At 44.6% G+C, this 14,511-nt stretch overlaps 1 protein-coding gene and 1 long non-coding RNA gene across 3 annotated transcripts in view; one reads left to right on the forward strand and one right to left on the reverse strand.

Moving 5' to 3' along the window:
• Positions 1–313: 313 nt before the first annotated feature.
• LOC120095016 (uncharacterized) lies at positions 314–5,125 on the reverse strand. Its single transcript, XR_005489990.2, has 2 exons — positions 4,958–5,125; positions 314–3,581 (listed from the first exon to the last, which is right to left on the reverse strand). It is a non-coding gene; the product is annotated as an uncharacterized LOC120095016 (long non-coding RNA).
• Positions 3,513–14,511, forward strand: part of Gspt1 (G1 to S phase transition 1) — a 36,500-nt gene continuing 25,501 nt past the window's right edge. The window contains exon 1 of one of the 2 annotated variants that reach the window (XM_017596996.3): positions 3,513–5,917. In XM_017596996.3, the coding sequence (XP_017452485.1) occupies positions 5,569–5,917 (349 nt within the window). In that variant the 5' untranslated portion in view covers positions 3,513–5,568. The remainder of the gene's footprint in view (positions 5,918–14,511) is intronic. The other variant, NM_001003978.1, reaches the window with a different exon arrangement.

The following is a 14,511-nucleotide window of genomic DNA, read 5'->3' on the forward strand; positions in this document are numbered from 1 at the left end:
CAGGTGATTCCATGTGTAAAGCCCTGGGTTTGATCCCCACTTTCACACAAGACAAATAAAAACCGAAAAGAACAATTCAGATAAATTTTTTTTTCTTTTTCTTATTTTCGGAGCTGGGGACTGAACCCAGGGCCTTGCGCTTGCTAGGCAAGCGCTCTACCACTGAGCTAAATCCCCAACCCCCCAGATAAATTTTTATATGCATATGTATATATGCATATTAATATGTATATGTATATTATTAAAAATTTAAAAGTATAGCCAACAAAATGACTGGATAAATAATGTGGTATATAAATGCAATAGGATTATCTTTTTTTAAAAAAGATATATTTATTATTTATATGAATACACTGTAGCTGTCTTCAGACACACCAGAAGAGGGCATCGGATCCCATTACAGATGGTTGTGAGCCACCATGTGGTTGCTGGGATTTGAACTCAGGACCTCTGGAAGAGCAGTCAGTGCTCTTTTTTTTCTTCTTTTCTCTTCTCTTCTTTCCTTTTTTCTTTTCTTTGCTTTTCTTTTTTTCGGAGCTGGGGACTGAACCCAGGACCTTGCGGTTGCTAGGCAAGCGCTCTACCACTGAGCTAAATCCCCAACCCCGCAGTCAGTGCTCTTAATGACTGAGCCATCTCTCCAGCCCTGGAAATCTCTTTCAAAAGAAAATGCTGACACATCTGACTTGCAGATGATCAGAAGGACCTCATGCTTGGTGAAGGTAAAGCCAGTCAGTAAAGATCAGTCCTGTCTGACTTCCCTTTCAGGAGATTCCTACAAGAGTCATTTGTACAGACAGCAAGCAGAAGGGCACTTGCCAGTGTGCTTGGAGAAGGGCTATGAGGTATTAATATGGTGAGACACCTTTCAGCAAAGATAGACCTGAAAGTCCTGATGTGGGATAACAGGGAAGGTTGCAGAACAATGCAAACAGTTGTCAGGATGTATGCAATTTAGTGGATAGAATACCTGTCCAACATTGCTTGATGGGAGATGCTGTAGGCCTGTAATACCAGCAATTGGGAGGTAGGGCAGGAGGACTGATGGTCATCTTCCTCTTCACTGAGTTTGAACTTGTTTTGGGATCAAAAAGGCAAAATAGTAGGTTTGTTTCTGATTGTAAAACATGAAACAAAGTATCAAGGGCTATAAAAAAAAAAAATGGCAACCTTGAGATTCCAGGCAAAGTATGAGCATTTGTGGTTCTCTGTGTTGTCCTTTATTTCTAACAGTCTCAATTCTGCCCCAAACAATTTTCCTTAGGAAAACCAATAAGACCCTTTGGTAAAGACTTGGGAAGCCAGGATGCAGCCTACTTTTATATGGGCTCCAAGTGTTCACAAAACATGTCTTTTTGCTAATATGAAAGTTTTCAACCTTTTTCACTTTGCATTTTGAAGTGCACCAGCCATACTACAGGCAAAACTACTTTAGAACTCCAGTGGACTTACTACCTAGTGCTCAAGAAGTCCATGTCAGGGACTTCCAGATCTGACTTGGGAGCAATGCACTTAACTAGATCATATTGCACTGGAGTTTATCCACTTAACTTCTTTTTGCTCAAAACCAAACCAAAACAATTTACCATATAGTTGAATTAAAAGAATACGTTTGGAAACCCTGACTTAGTTTTGAAATACAATGGTATTTTATGGAGAATAAAAAAGACCAAAAAAAAAAAAATGGACTAGAGGTGCATGGCTCACTGGTAGAGTGTGTGCCTAGCATGTGCAAGATCCTAGGCTCAATGTTCTAGCATCAAATTGGGTGGGGGAGAGTAAAAGAATTGCTAGCAATGACAGCTGGTGAAATTTACAGAGGAAAATAGAAATTCTCTGTTGTAGTGCAGTTCAAGCCTTGAAGCAGCTTAGCTTTGCTAGGGAACAGGCCATTACACACATGCTAGCAAACAGCAGTGAGTCTTTGGAAAAACTGGCTCTTCAACCAGAGAGATGGCTCGGTGTATAAAGGTACTTGCCATACAAGTCTAATGCCCTGAGTTTGATCCCCCAAAACAAGATATTTTAGTCAATGTTCTATTGTTGTGAAGAGACACATGGTCATGACAGCTCTTATAAAGAAAAGCATTTAGTTGGGGCTGGCTTACAGTTCAGAGGATCTGTCCATTACCATCCTGGCAGGAGCATGGCAGCATGCAGGCAGACATGGCGCTGGAGAATACCTGAGAGTTCTACATCTGGACCCACAGGTACCAGGTAGAGTATGACACTGGGCCTGGCTTGAGCTTTTGAAACCTCAAAGCCCATCCCCAGTGACATACGTTCTCCAACAAGGCCGAACCACCTAAGCACTGTCAAATAGTGCCACTCCCTAATGACCAAGCATTCAAACATGTAAGCTTATGGGGCCATCCCTATTCAAACCACTACACCAAATGAAAAAAGCTGGATATGGAACTGGAGAGATGGCTCAGTGGTCAAGAGCAATGGTTGTTCTTCTAGAGTACTGGGGTTCAATTCCCATACCTACTTGGTGGCTCACAACATCTGTAGGTGTTGTAGGGGATCCAGTGCCCTCATCTGGCCTCTTTGTGCACAGACATATAAGCACTCAGACTCACACAAACAACAACAACAACAACAACAACAACAACAGAGCTTGATGTGGTGATATGATTCTGTAATCCCAGTGTTCCTACATCACATTCATCACAGAAGAATGGCACAGAAGCTTTCCAGTCAGCTAGTCTGGAGGACACGGCATTGCAAGACCAAGACCTTGCCTCAACAACAGGAAAGGGGAGAATAATTCTAAAGTTGTGCTGTGATCTCCATGTGTGTGCTGTCTCACTCACACGTGCGCTCTCGCACTCACACGTGCACTCGCGCATGCGCACACACACACACACACACACACACACACACACACACACACGTAAATGAGTTATTGCTCTGTACCTCAAAAGTCCTACATGCTTATGAAGGACAGTAGCATCGCTTCACACTTACTACTTGCATCTACTTGCCTAGCTTTATACTAGGTGGCACCAACCAAGACAACAGTCTTCAGGTTGCTCACTTTTAGCACAACAGGGGTGGTTGCTAACACTTTCTTATTTCCCTGTTGAAGCTTGTTCTGGTAGGCCAATGCCTCTGAAAACCAAAGCATGTCAGCATTGTGGTACATCTATAATTCCAACACAGGGGGTTACAGACATTGATCCCAGATTAAATAATAGCTAATCTTGAATCTTAGGGATCTTCCTGCTTTAGTCCTCCTTGTTTACAGAGTTGAATCAACATATTGGGCTCATCAAAGACTTTTCCGGACAACAGCTTTTAGTGATTTCTGACACTGTGTCTGTTTTTAATGGACACCATGAACAAAGAAGCTGCTCATTCCCCTGGCTGGGAAACGTTGGCGTTCTCACAGTGTGAGCACCCAGAGTCCTGGGCTTGCTGAGCTGGTTCAGGCTAGCTGCACGCAGATGCTGTGCTGTCTCTGGGCTGGGCTGGACGTCTCCTGGGAGGTATGGACTTATTACAGATTGAAAGATGGACACCATGATGCTGGACAGGTTCCAGCAGCTTAGACCAGAGGATCTTGAGTACAAGTCAGTCTGGTTCATACAAAGAGAACTTGTCTTAAAACACATGCAAGAAAAGAGTCATTTACAAAATACCAGTTAAAGTCGAGCATGGCGGTACACATGCAGAGTTCCAGCATTTGGAAAGTGAGATACAAGGATCAGAGTTCAGGGCCAGCCTGGGCTTCATTTGTTTCTGATTAACCAACCAACCAAAAACCTAACTAACCAACCATAAAAAAAAGGAAAAAAAAAACCTAGTTTGAAACCTTGCTTTAAAAAGTAAATGATGTGGTTGGGGATTTGGCTCAGTGGTAGAGCTCTTGCCTAGGAAGCGCAAGGTCCTGGGTTCGGTCCCCATCCCCGGGGGGGGGGGGGGGGGAAGTAAATGATAACTTTGTGGTTTACTTGTCTCCTTAGGCCAAATTCTCACTTGTTATCTCTATAATACAGATATATAAAGTCAGCATTCCAATTTAGATATCTTAGATCTAGATTTAAAAAAAAAAATAACCACTGAACACTTCAGACACACCAGAAGAGGGCATCAGATCTCTTTACAGATGGCTGTGAGCCACCATGTGGTTGCTGGGAATTGAACTCAGGACCTCTGGAAGAGCAGTCAGTGCTGTTAACTGCTGAGCCATCTCTCCAGCCTTTTTTTTTTTTTTTCCACTGAACACTTTTTAACATGTTATTTTGTAATTTCCAAGTAGGTTAGTTGCATTCTGTCTAGGCTCCTTTCAAAAGAAGTAAAATTAACAGTATATTTTTGTCTTGGTATCCATGGGTGAATTACAGAATTTAACAGGTATTTAGAACAGATCTTCCTACTTCGTGCAGTAATGAGTGTGAGATACACTCATTATTAAAGGACTGTGAAAAAAAAAAAAAAGGACTGTGAGAATAGCTGACAGATGCGGCCTTTCAAAAGGAAACCACTTTACCTAATGGCACCTAAGGAACTGGAAGCACCAAAATAACCCATTAGGGACCGCTGGGTACACTAAAAAATATGGCAATCGTGATTAATTTGTAAATCTCCTGGCAGGGATGAGGAAAGGTTAGAAAAAAAGTTTAAGGGAGGGCTTTTAATGACTGGTCAAACATGAGTCACTGAAAGTTTCCAGTTAAGGCTCCCTTTACCGGACATCACTGGCCCAGTTCTTTATGAGCCACACGCAGTTTCAGCTGTAACATCTCACGGTTTTACTGCCTCTTCCACAAATGAATACATAAAAGGAAAGACGCTTCCCACTGGCTTTGAAATGTAGGGCAAACTCTGGCGGGGCGGTGGAGAGAAAGAGAACAAGGTATATAGACTGGGAGACAGAGAAGGCAGAAAAGGCGCTGAAAAGGGAGAAAAAAACCTTTCCTCTAGGTTAGGCCTGCGAACTGTGTGTGCTCACAGGCTGGGATGGATCGTCGCTGCGGAAGGGCACGGCCCACAGCCCTGCCCGAGCTGAGTACAGCCTGCCCCTGCCCCCACTCAGCGACAGATGGGCCACCAGACCTCAGCCTCCTCGCGCTGCCTGCCGGGAGCTCCAGCCGCTTCCGGTGACGCTTGATCGCTGAACTCCGACTCCCGTCAGCCCCCGAGAAAACCGCACCAGGTCTACGGGAGTGCTGTCGGAACTTGTAGTTTAGCTATAGGCTGCGCTTCGTTGGCGGGAACGCAGGCAGACGCAGACGAGAACTACCGAGGCGAAGGTACGGGTGGTAGCAAGAGGTCAATTCTCGCTAGACGTGGGGTTGGCGGTGAGGCCGGCGGCGGTAGTTGGGGTTGGGTGGGAGGAGATCCTTTCCGCACACACGAGGAAGGTTGAGCCGCTGTCGCCCCGGTCGCGAGTGCTCAGTCTGGACTGTAGCTGCTGCCCAGGACGCCGGCGAGTGAGTCGTTGGTCTCCAGCTCCCCAGTCTTGCCACCTTCCCTGGGTCATTGCGGCCTGCTCCTCCCCGGTCGGCCGCCCCCGCCTCCATTTCCCGCCCTCTCTTCACCACACACACGGCCCCCCCGATCATGGATCCCAGCAGCGGAGGTGGTGGCGGAGGCGGCGGCGGCGGCGGCGGGAGCAGCAGCAGCAGTAGCGACTCTGCGCCCGACTGCTGGGACCAGACCGATATGGAGGCTCCCGGGCCGGGGCCTTGCGGCGGTGGCTCCATGGCCGCGGTGGCCGAGGCCCAGCGTGAGAACCTCAGCGCGGCTTTCAGCCGGCAACTCAACGTCAACGCCAAGCCCTTCGTCCCCAACGTCCACGCCGCGGAATTCGTGCCGTCTTTCCTGCGAGGTCCGGCCCAGCCGCCGCTATCCCCGGCTGGCGCGGCCGGCGGTGACCACGGAGCGGGCAGCAGCGCGGGAGGCCCTTCGGGTAAATTGCGGGGCTGGATATCCCCAAGGCATGAGCGGCGGGCTGGGGCCGGAGTTCCGCGGTGGGGTGGATGGAGAGGACGCGCGGCCAGGTCGGCCCGCACGTGGGGTGCTGACAGCGGCGCCGGCTGGTCTGGGTGGGGCGCCTCCAGTCTGGGAGCTGCCTGGCTTGGGGCGCTCGGGCCGGGAGGAGCAGAGATCAGGAGACCCGGGGACGCTTGCCCCGCCGCGGAAGGACGCGGTTCACCCCCTAGACATAGGAACCGTATGGGACCGGGCCAGCCCTGGGCCAGTCAGTGTGCCACGAGGCCCAGAAGTGGGGCCCGATAGGGCCTGAAGTTCGGCAGGAGGACGGTGTGAAAGCCTAGGGGTCGGGACAAGACTTGCTCTTCGCCTGGCCCAGGGAGCTGCCCCTACTGCAGTTTCTACTATTGGAACTGTAATTGCGTTTTAAATATCTGTGGTACTAAACCGACCTGAAGGAATCCCAAGATGCATTGCAGGCTTGTGATCCGCCAGAAACTGTTGGCTGTCAATACAAAGACCTTTTTTCACCCTTAACATTTTAAATACTTAAAAAGTTTTTTAAAATATCAGAAAGATTCCTCAGTAGTAACTGAGGAGGAAGTGGTAGGAAACCTCATTGATTTATGTGCGCTTTAAAGCAGGATTTAAAACTTTTCTTCAGAGTGGCACGTTTAGACCCTAGTTTGCGTTCGTGTATTAGTAGTCCAGTCTGTTACTTGAATACTTCTGATAACTTAATAGTTGTCACATGAAGTAGCTACTAGATGCACGTTTCTGTCGTGTCTTTAAACATCTTTTTACAAACCGGCTGTATATTTGGTAGTCTGCTTTCAGGTACTGATTTTGTAGCAGTGTTGCTGAGTGAACTTAAGTATTGCCTTCATGCTGATGGTTATTTGAGTAAATATGGCATTGTCTTTTTTCTTTTTTTCGGAGCTGGGGACCGAACCCAGGGCCTTGAGCTTCCTAGGCAAGCGCTCTACCACTGAGCTAAATCCCCAACCCCCACTGAGCCAAATCCCCAACCCCGCATTGTCTTAAAATAAAAGAAACAGGGAGGGAAAAGGCCGAGTCTGATTATTTAATGAGGACATTGGTGGGCCAGATAATTTAAGCTCATTTCAAGTGAGAATATATTGTTAATTTCTGTTTTAAGTTCTGGACTTAGGCCTGGTGTGGTGGTACGCTAACTAGTTAATGCCTATAGTCCTAGACCTCTGGAGGCTGAGATAGGGGGATAGGAAGAAAGAGAGAAAACGAATGGCATTAATCACTTCGCCTCGCTCTCCCAGGTGAGGCGCACTGTCTGCAACCCCGGGACTCAGGAAGTGAGGGCAGTGCAATCTTTAGGTGAAGGCTGCCCGGACTGTCCGGCAAAATCCTGCCCCACAAACAATAAGTAAATTCTTGGAATTTAGTTTCTTGGAAAACTTGCTTCACTTTGCTTTTTAGAAGTGAGAGGGTGTTAGAGTGTTTAGGGAAATGGTTTTGTGAGGAACGTATGTTTTGTTTTAGAGTGGCTTTTTGGAGGGGCAATGAACTTTGGGGCTTTATTGTGCCGGAGGGATTTGACATACTCACCTGCCCACCTTCAAACCTGGGGACTTGACTGTTTTATTGACTGGCATTTCTTTTATTTGTGTGCAGTTGATATTTTTCCTTTCAAACAAGGAAATCCAACTTTTAATTCTTTTAGACATTCAGCTACTTGTTAGCTTCCTTACAAATTGCTAAAAGTACTTGTTTCTACGTTATCTTATAGCTTCCATGTCTCAGCCATTTTCTTTCTGGGCTCTCCGTCCTTCCTCTGAACTACCAGCTTCGAGTGGACTGGAGCCTGGATTTACAGGCACTGACCAGATTTTAAAGGGATAGGCACCCACAAGGTCATGATTTGGAGTGGCCACTATGCCTAGTGGACTAGGCATTATGTGGTGTGCAGGAGTTTTTTTTATCTATAACTTGCTAGCTTGTGGTTTTACTAAGTTTGAGGATATGTTTGTCAGAAAGTTCCTTAATTATAGTATGTTTGACTTTTTTTTAACCAAAAATGGTCTTACTGATTTTACCAATTGTTTCTATAAAGTGTGTTTGTGTGTGTGTGTGTGTGTGTGTGTGTGTGTGTGTGTGTGTATTTCCTGCGCTCCCTCCCCCACAAGACAGTCTCACTATGTACGTATCTCGTATCTCTGGCTGTCCTGGAACTCAAACTCACAAGAGATCCACTGGACTGTCTTCTGAATGCTAGGATCGAGGGTCTGTGCCATCACCATCCAGCTTAAATTTTGTTGTATGACTGAAACAGTTGAGAAACTGAGGTCAGCATGGGCTAGAGTAAGAACTTACATTTTTAAGAAGAAAGAATAATAATACTGTAATATTCTGTGTGTGATATCTGAATGTTGCCTAAGTAGAATTCTAGAGCTATATGGGAAAAGTTTGGGATCTTTGGGTCCATAAATGCTGCCATCATTCTTACTAGGGGAAGCAGGAAAACAAACAGCAAGAGCATCTAGCCTGTAACTGGCTGAGGGGAATCCAGATGTTTTTGATGGTGAGGAAATGGTCCGTAAGATATGTGACCTGTTGTTTCCTTTGTTGTTATCCAGAATGTGGTGGAGAGCTGTGGAAGGGCGGTGATAAGGGGCTCTGGACTAACCTTTAAGGACATGTGTGCTAGATTCTCCTTTCTCCTGGAAACAGAATGATTTGCTTTTTGTTTTGTCTTGTTTTGTTTTGTTTCTTTGAAATACTGTGCTGCCTAGAGCAGCCAGCAGAGGAAGGGCTTTGGTGGCCTGAATCTTCACAGATGTGCCTGTGTCCAGCCATCTCAAGTCAGACTGGGGAACTGGTTCTTGACCCTGTTCTCTTTGAAAATGTAAAACACCAAATTCCAAACAATGGTTAAATAGAACTCATCTAAGCGTAATTAAGCATAATCTATTTAAATTCAGCTTTCTATAAAGCCAACTAAACTGGGCTAGTGATTATCAATGAAAATAGAAGTCTTAAAAATGACTGAAATTTTTACTTAAGTTTTAATAAATTCTCAAGGTTAAGCATCTATTATTACTTGGTTGACTTTTATTTTATTTTTATTTTATTTTTCTTGAAGATAAGGTCACATTCCCTAGGCTGGTCTCCCATTGCTACATAGCCAAGACTTTTCAGGTTCTCTCTTATTCTTTTTTTTTTCCTTTTTTTCGGAGCTGGGGACCGAACCCAGGGCCTTGCGCTTGCTAGGCAAGCGCTCTACCACTGACCTAAATCCCCAACCCCTCTTTGTGCCTCTACCTCCCAAGTACTGAGATTACAGGCTTGCATCACCACAGACAGTTACACGCTGTGTATGATGTTGGGACTCAGGCATACAAACTTAGATCTTGAGTCTTGTTTTGGACTCTTTTTGTTTTTTAAAGATAGGTCTCACTATATAGGGCAGGCTGTCTTCTTAGTCTTCCACCTCCCAGAACAGTCACTGATGCTTGCTAATGCCTGGCTGGCTTTCTGGTCCCAGAATAGTTTTAAAAGTTACTTTAGGAAAGAAGATTGGAGGCTATCCAAAATCGAAGTAGTAGTTATTTGTGTAGAAACGTTTATACTTTACTTATGTTAACCAGTTCCTGTTGAAGACTGAATAGATAGTCTTATTTAATGGTGCTGATGGTGAAACCCTGAGCCTTTTGTACATGCTAGGCTAGGATTCTACCGTCTAGCCACATCTTCCCCCAGACTAAGATGGGGTGTAGGTGTGGGTAAGTGTGTGTTGCCTGTGTGGGGTTCATGGAAACTAGAGGGAGACGCAGAGTGTCTTAACTTTATTACTCTCGGCCATACTCCCTAAAGATAGGATCTTTTATGAGCCCGGAGCTAGGCTGGCAGTCAAAAAACCCAGCAATGTTCTTGTCTCTGTACCCTACAGCACATAGGTTACATGCACCTGTACCCATAGTGCTACACTACCTTTTAAAGTGAGTGCTAGGCATTTGAACTCAGGTCTTTTTTGTTTGTTTTCTGTTTTTCGGTTCTTTTTTTTTTTTTTTTTTTTTCTTTTTTTTTCAGAGCTGGGGACCGAACCCAGGGCCTTGCGCTTCCTAGGCAAGCGCTCTACCACTGAGCTAAATCCCCAACCCCGTTTTCTGTTTTTCAAGACAGACCAGACTGGCCTCACTTAGAGACCCACCTACATTTGCCTCCCAAGTTCTGGGACTAAAAGGTGTATGTGTACTCCCGGGCTCCCCCTGAGGATGGAGATATCTCTGTCTGTCTGTCTGTCTGTCTGTCTGTCTGTCTGTCTCAAGCCTTCCATATCCTGAACCATCCTTCTGCTTGCCCTGCCTCCCAAGCTATGTGTTTTCTTTGGACTTTGTTTCACAATTTCAATGCCTACAGGAGTAAATGTGTGAGCCTCTCACAGGCCTCCCTGGAATGCTGAGCAGAGAGGACAGTGGGGAGAGCATGCATCACTAGATGCCTCAAGGAAGGAGGAGTGTTAGATCTGGTTCTCAGGTCAGTTCGAGGGGCGGCTTGAATGGAGGATTTAGGGAGCACTGCCTAGTATTAGGATGAGCAGCTGTGTAAACAGGAATTTGCCTGGAAAAAGCCTTTGGAGGGTGTTTTATTTGGTGATATCAATAAACAGTTTATTGCACTGCTGTGTTCTTTATATTTCACCTTGTTGAAATTGCACTCCGTGGACAGAGCAGGCAATGGCTTAGTAGGTAAAAGAACGTGCCAGGCAAGCCTGCCGGCCTGAGCTCCATTCCTGGAACCCATATAGATTAGTGAAAGAGAGAACCAACTCCACACACAGACCTATGCCCTATGACCTTCCTACACACACACACACACACACACACACACACACACACACACACACACACACAGTAATGGCAATAAACAATTTTGAAAATAAAATCTTGCCTAGTAAACAAAAGGCCCTGAGTTAGATTTAGATCCTTGGCACTGTAAGGAGACAATGTCCAAATTCCTCCAGACAGGGAAATGCTGTAGAAAACAAATACAAGTCTCGATTTGCTTTTGTCTGTCAGGGAAGAAATAGCTTAAAGCTGCTAAAAATAGAATTATCTTTCTGGTTGAAGAGAAAGGAATGAAAAAACTTTAAACTTTTGGGGTGAGTTAACATATTAGAATGGAATTTTTTGAAGTGGAATTTTTTGTTCAGATATCCATTCTAGAAGTGTATGTAGGATGCTTGGTAAGGCACTGAAAGGAGGCCCTCGTAGGAGCTTAGTATAGTGAATTACGGTCTTTGAAAGAGTCTAAAAGGAGCCAATTAAGTTTACAGTAGTGGAAGGCTGCAAATGTGCAAAGACGTTCAAAGGATGTGGAGATGGGGGAAGACTCAGGATTCCTCAGTAAATGCTTTCAACCTTGTCACTCCAGTCATTAACAACTAAAGGCATCTGGTTTCTGCCAGGGGTCCTTTATGAATGCCTTGTTTTTGTTCTAAGGCTGGGTGTCACTGCATTTCCTAGGTTGGACTGGATTTCACCTCTTCATGCCTCAGCCTCCCAAGTGGTAGGATTACTTTTAACTTTTCCAGGAATTTGGCAAAGTAGAACATTATTCTTCTTACTACTTGGTTCATTCTCAATTAAACATCATTGGGTTTGGGGACCTAAATGTTTTGTTGTTGTTTTCTGTAGATTTTAAGAAGGTCTGGAGCTTCAGTAGATGTAGTTTGCATATTCATAAATAGCTTTGTTCTAAAGAGGACTCATTACTGCTCCCCATTGTAATTCTTCTCCAAATGGAAAAGAAGCAGTCAGAGTTCTCTAAGCATTGCCATCACTGTAGTTTAGGACTGGTTATGTGTGCTTCTTAAATAGGTACCAACTACATGATTGTCTTTTACTTGAAGGAAAGAAAAAAGCAAGTGTGTTTTACTGAGCACTCTGTGTCTATCTTTGGGTAGTTCATTTCAGTGGTAGGACAATATTTTCTATTTTTGTATATTATTGACACTATCTGAAATGGCTTTGGTATGTATTTTAATATACTTTTGTTTTTGAAGTAGATGAGAGATGAGACATAAATCGTAAATACGACCTTAGGATTACATAAAATGTTGTGGAGTTTTTGTTGTGCTACAGAAAACCATATCAGGTTGATGTGTGGTGTTGCTTTAATGATATACTGAATGTCACAGCTAGAAATGACTCCAGCCAAAGGACAACCTAGTTTTGGATAAAGAACTTGAAGCATAAGCATGCTAAGTGGTGGGTTGGGGATTTAGCTCAGTGGTAGAGCGCTTAGGCCCTGGGTTTGGTCCCCAGCTCTGAAAAAAAGAAAAAAAAAAAAGCATGCTAAGTGGTTGTGTGACTCCTAGAGTTAATGAAACAGTTGACTCTGGAATCTTGATTTGCTAGATGAGCTGATAGTTTAGGTCTCTTTCTACCATGCCATGCTTTTGAACAGTGGAAGAAGGAAATGCCTTAAGTACAGGACTGAAATGCTTGTAGGCTATGGAGCAGTTACTGCAGCTTACCACTTAGCCTTCATAGTACTTTTTAGATGCTTGGATACTACTAACCCGTTTTATAGATGCAGGAGTTTCAGGTTAGAAAAGCTGAACACCTTAGTAAGATTATGCCCACACTAAATGGAGGAGTGGGCTCTGGTTTCAAAGCTTATTTTAATGACAGCAGCTCCTAACCAACAGGAAAGCTCCTTGTAACCAGTTTCCCAAACTGGCCCTTCAGATGTGTTGTTGACACCATCATCTATCTCAGGAGCAGCAGCAGCAGCATGCCAGGCTCGGCTCTAGGTTCAAGAGTTGCCTCTTCTTGGTGTAGATGGCTTTGAACCGCTTCATTGCCTTTATACCTTTGTTCTCTTCCTCCCCTTCTTTCTTCACTGACCTTGAGTCTTTCCCTGGAGTCTCGGGTTCGAGTGATCCGTGCTTGTACTTCACATTCTGACACCTTGGGTCCAGGCGCTTCAGACTGCATTGGTTTGTCTACGGGCTCTTGCTGTGGCAGCCTTGTTGCCCTGAACTCAGCAGGATTTCCAGACCGACCTCAGATTCAGTGATCCTCCTCCTCCTGAGTGAGCACAGGCATGCTACAGTATGTACCTGCCTTTTCATGTTCAGAACATTCGACGTGTTCAAGGCAAACCACTGGCATTTTTATATGCTCAACAGACTTTCTTCTGTTGTCTCCTTACACTGTTTTCCAGTATTGCTTGTGGGAGAAAGAAAGAGATCTCAACATGGAATTTTGGTGAGAGAGTTTGGTCTCCTGGGTGCTTCTGAAAACCTCACTAAGAAAGCTGGCACATTCAAAATGGTTTTTACTGTAGTCAATCGTAGTGAAAATTCAGTGAATCCATGGTGTTGGGGGAGGAAAAGTACAGAAAATCAGTATGAAACTAGGTCTGGAAGTACATGCCTATAGTCCAGGCAGGAAGATTGCCACCAGGGCAAAGCTAGCCTGGGCTACATTGTAAGTTCAAGGTCAATCTGAACTCCAAAGTGAGACCTTATCTTTAAAAAAAAAAAAAAAAAAGGAAGTGAGCCAAGTGTCACCTCAGCTCAGTAGGTCAAAACAAAATAAAGCACTTGCTACATAAACATGACAACCTGAGTTTGACTCCTAGAACCAATGTTAAATCAGGACGTGGTGCTATGTATCCAATGGCAAAATGAGAGGCCAAGACCAAAGAGTCACCCCAAAACTCATGGGCCTGGAGAGCTTGGGGTACATAGTGCAACAGATGCAAGAGAAACCCTGCCCCCAATAACATGCAAGGCAAGAATCAACTCTTAAACACATTGTTCTTTGGTCTCCATGGGTATTGCCACTATAGCATCTGCTTGTGCATTCTCGGTTTTACACATACACATTAGATACACACAAAATCAACCAATTAATACATACATATAGGCAGATTTCTGTGAGCTCAAGGCCAGGCAGAGTTAAGAAAGTTGGGGGTGGAAGAGAGAGAAAGTTAAGTTAATTCATTAAAGATTAAATGTTCTGGTCTGGAGAGATGGCTCAGTGGTTAAGAGCACTGACTTCTTTTCCAGAGGTTCTGAGTTCAGTTCCAGTCAACTACATGGTGACTCACAACCATCTATAATGGGATTTGATGCCCTTTTCTGGTGTCTGAAGAGAGAGAGTAATGGCATATTCACATATATAAAATAAATAAATAGGGCTGGAGAGATGGCTCAGCGGTTAAGAGCACTGACTACTCTTCCAGAGGTCCTGAGTTCAATTCCCAGCAACCACATGGTGGCTCACAAGCATCAGTAAAGAGATCTGATCCCCTCTTCTGGTGTATCTGAAGACAGCTACAGTGTACTTATATATAATAAATGAATAAATCTTAAAAACATAAATAAATTAATCTTTTTAAAAAAAATTAAATGTTCTGGCCGGCTGATGATGATGCACACTTTTAATCTCAGCACTCAGGAGGCAAAGGCAGGCAGATAGATCTCTGAGTTCAAAGATAGCCTGGGCTGCACCCAGAAACCCTGTCTCAGAAAAACCATGCTATACCAAAGCAGTATTAATTTAAATAGCAAATTCATTAAAT

This window comes from Rattus norvegicus, chromosome 10 (genome assembly GCF_036323735.1).
Source record: "Rattus norvegicus strain BN/NHsdMcwi chromosome 10, GRCr8, whole genome shotgun sequence".
NCBI classification, from domain to species: domain Eukaryota; kingdom Metazoa; phylum Chordata; class Mammalia; order Rodentia; family Muridae; genus Rattus; species Rattus norvegicus.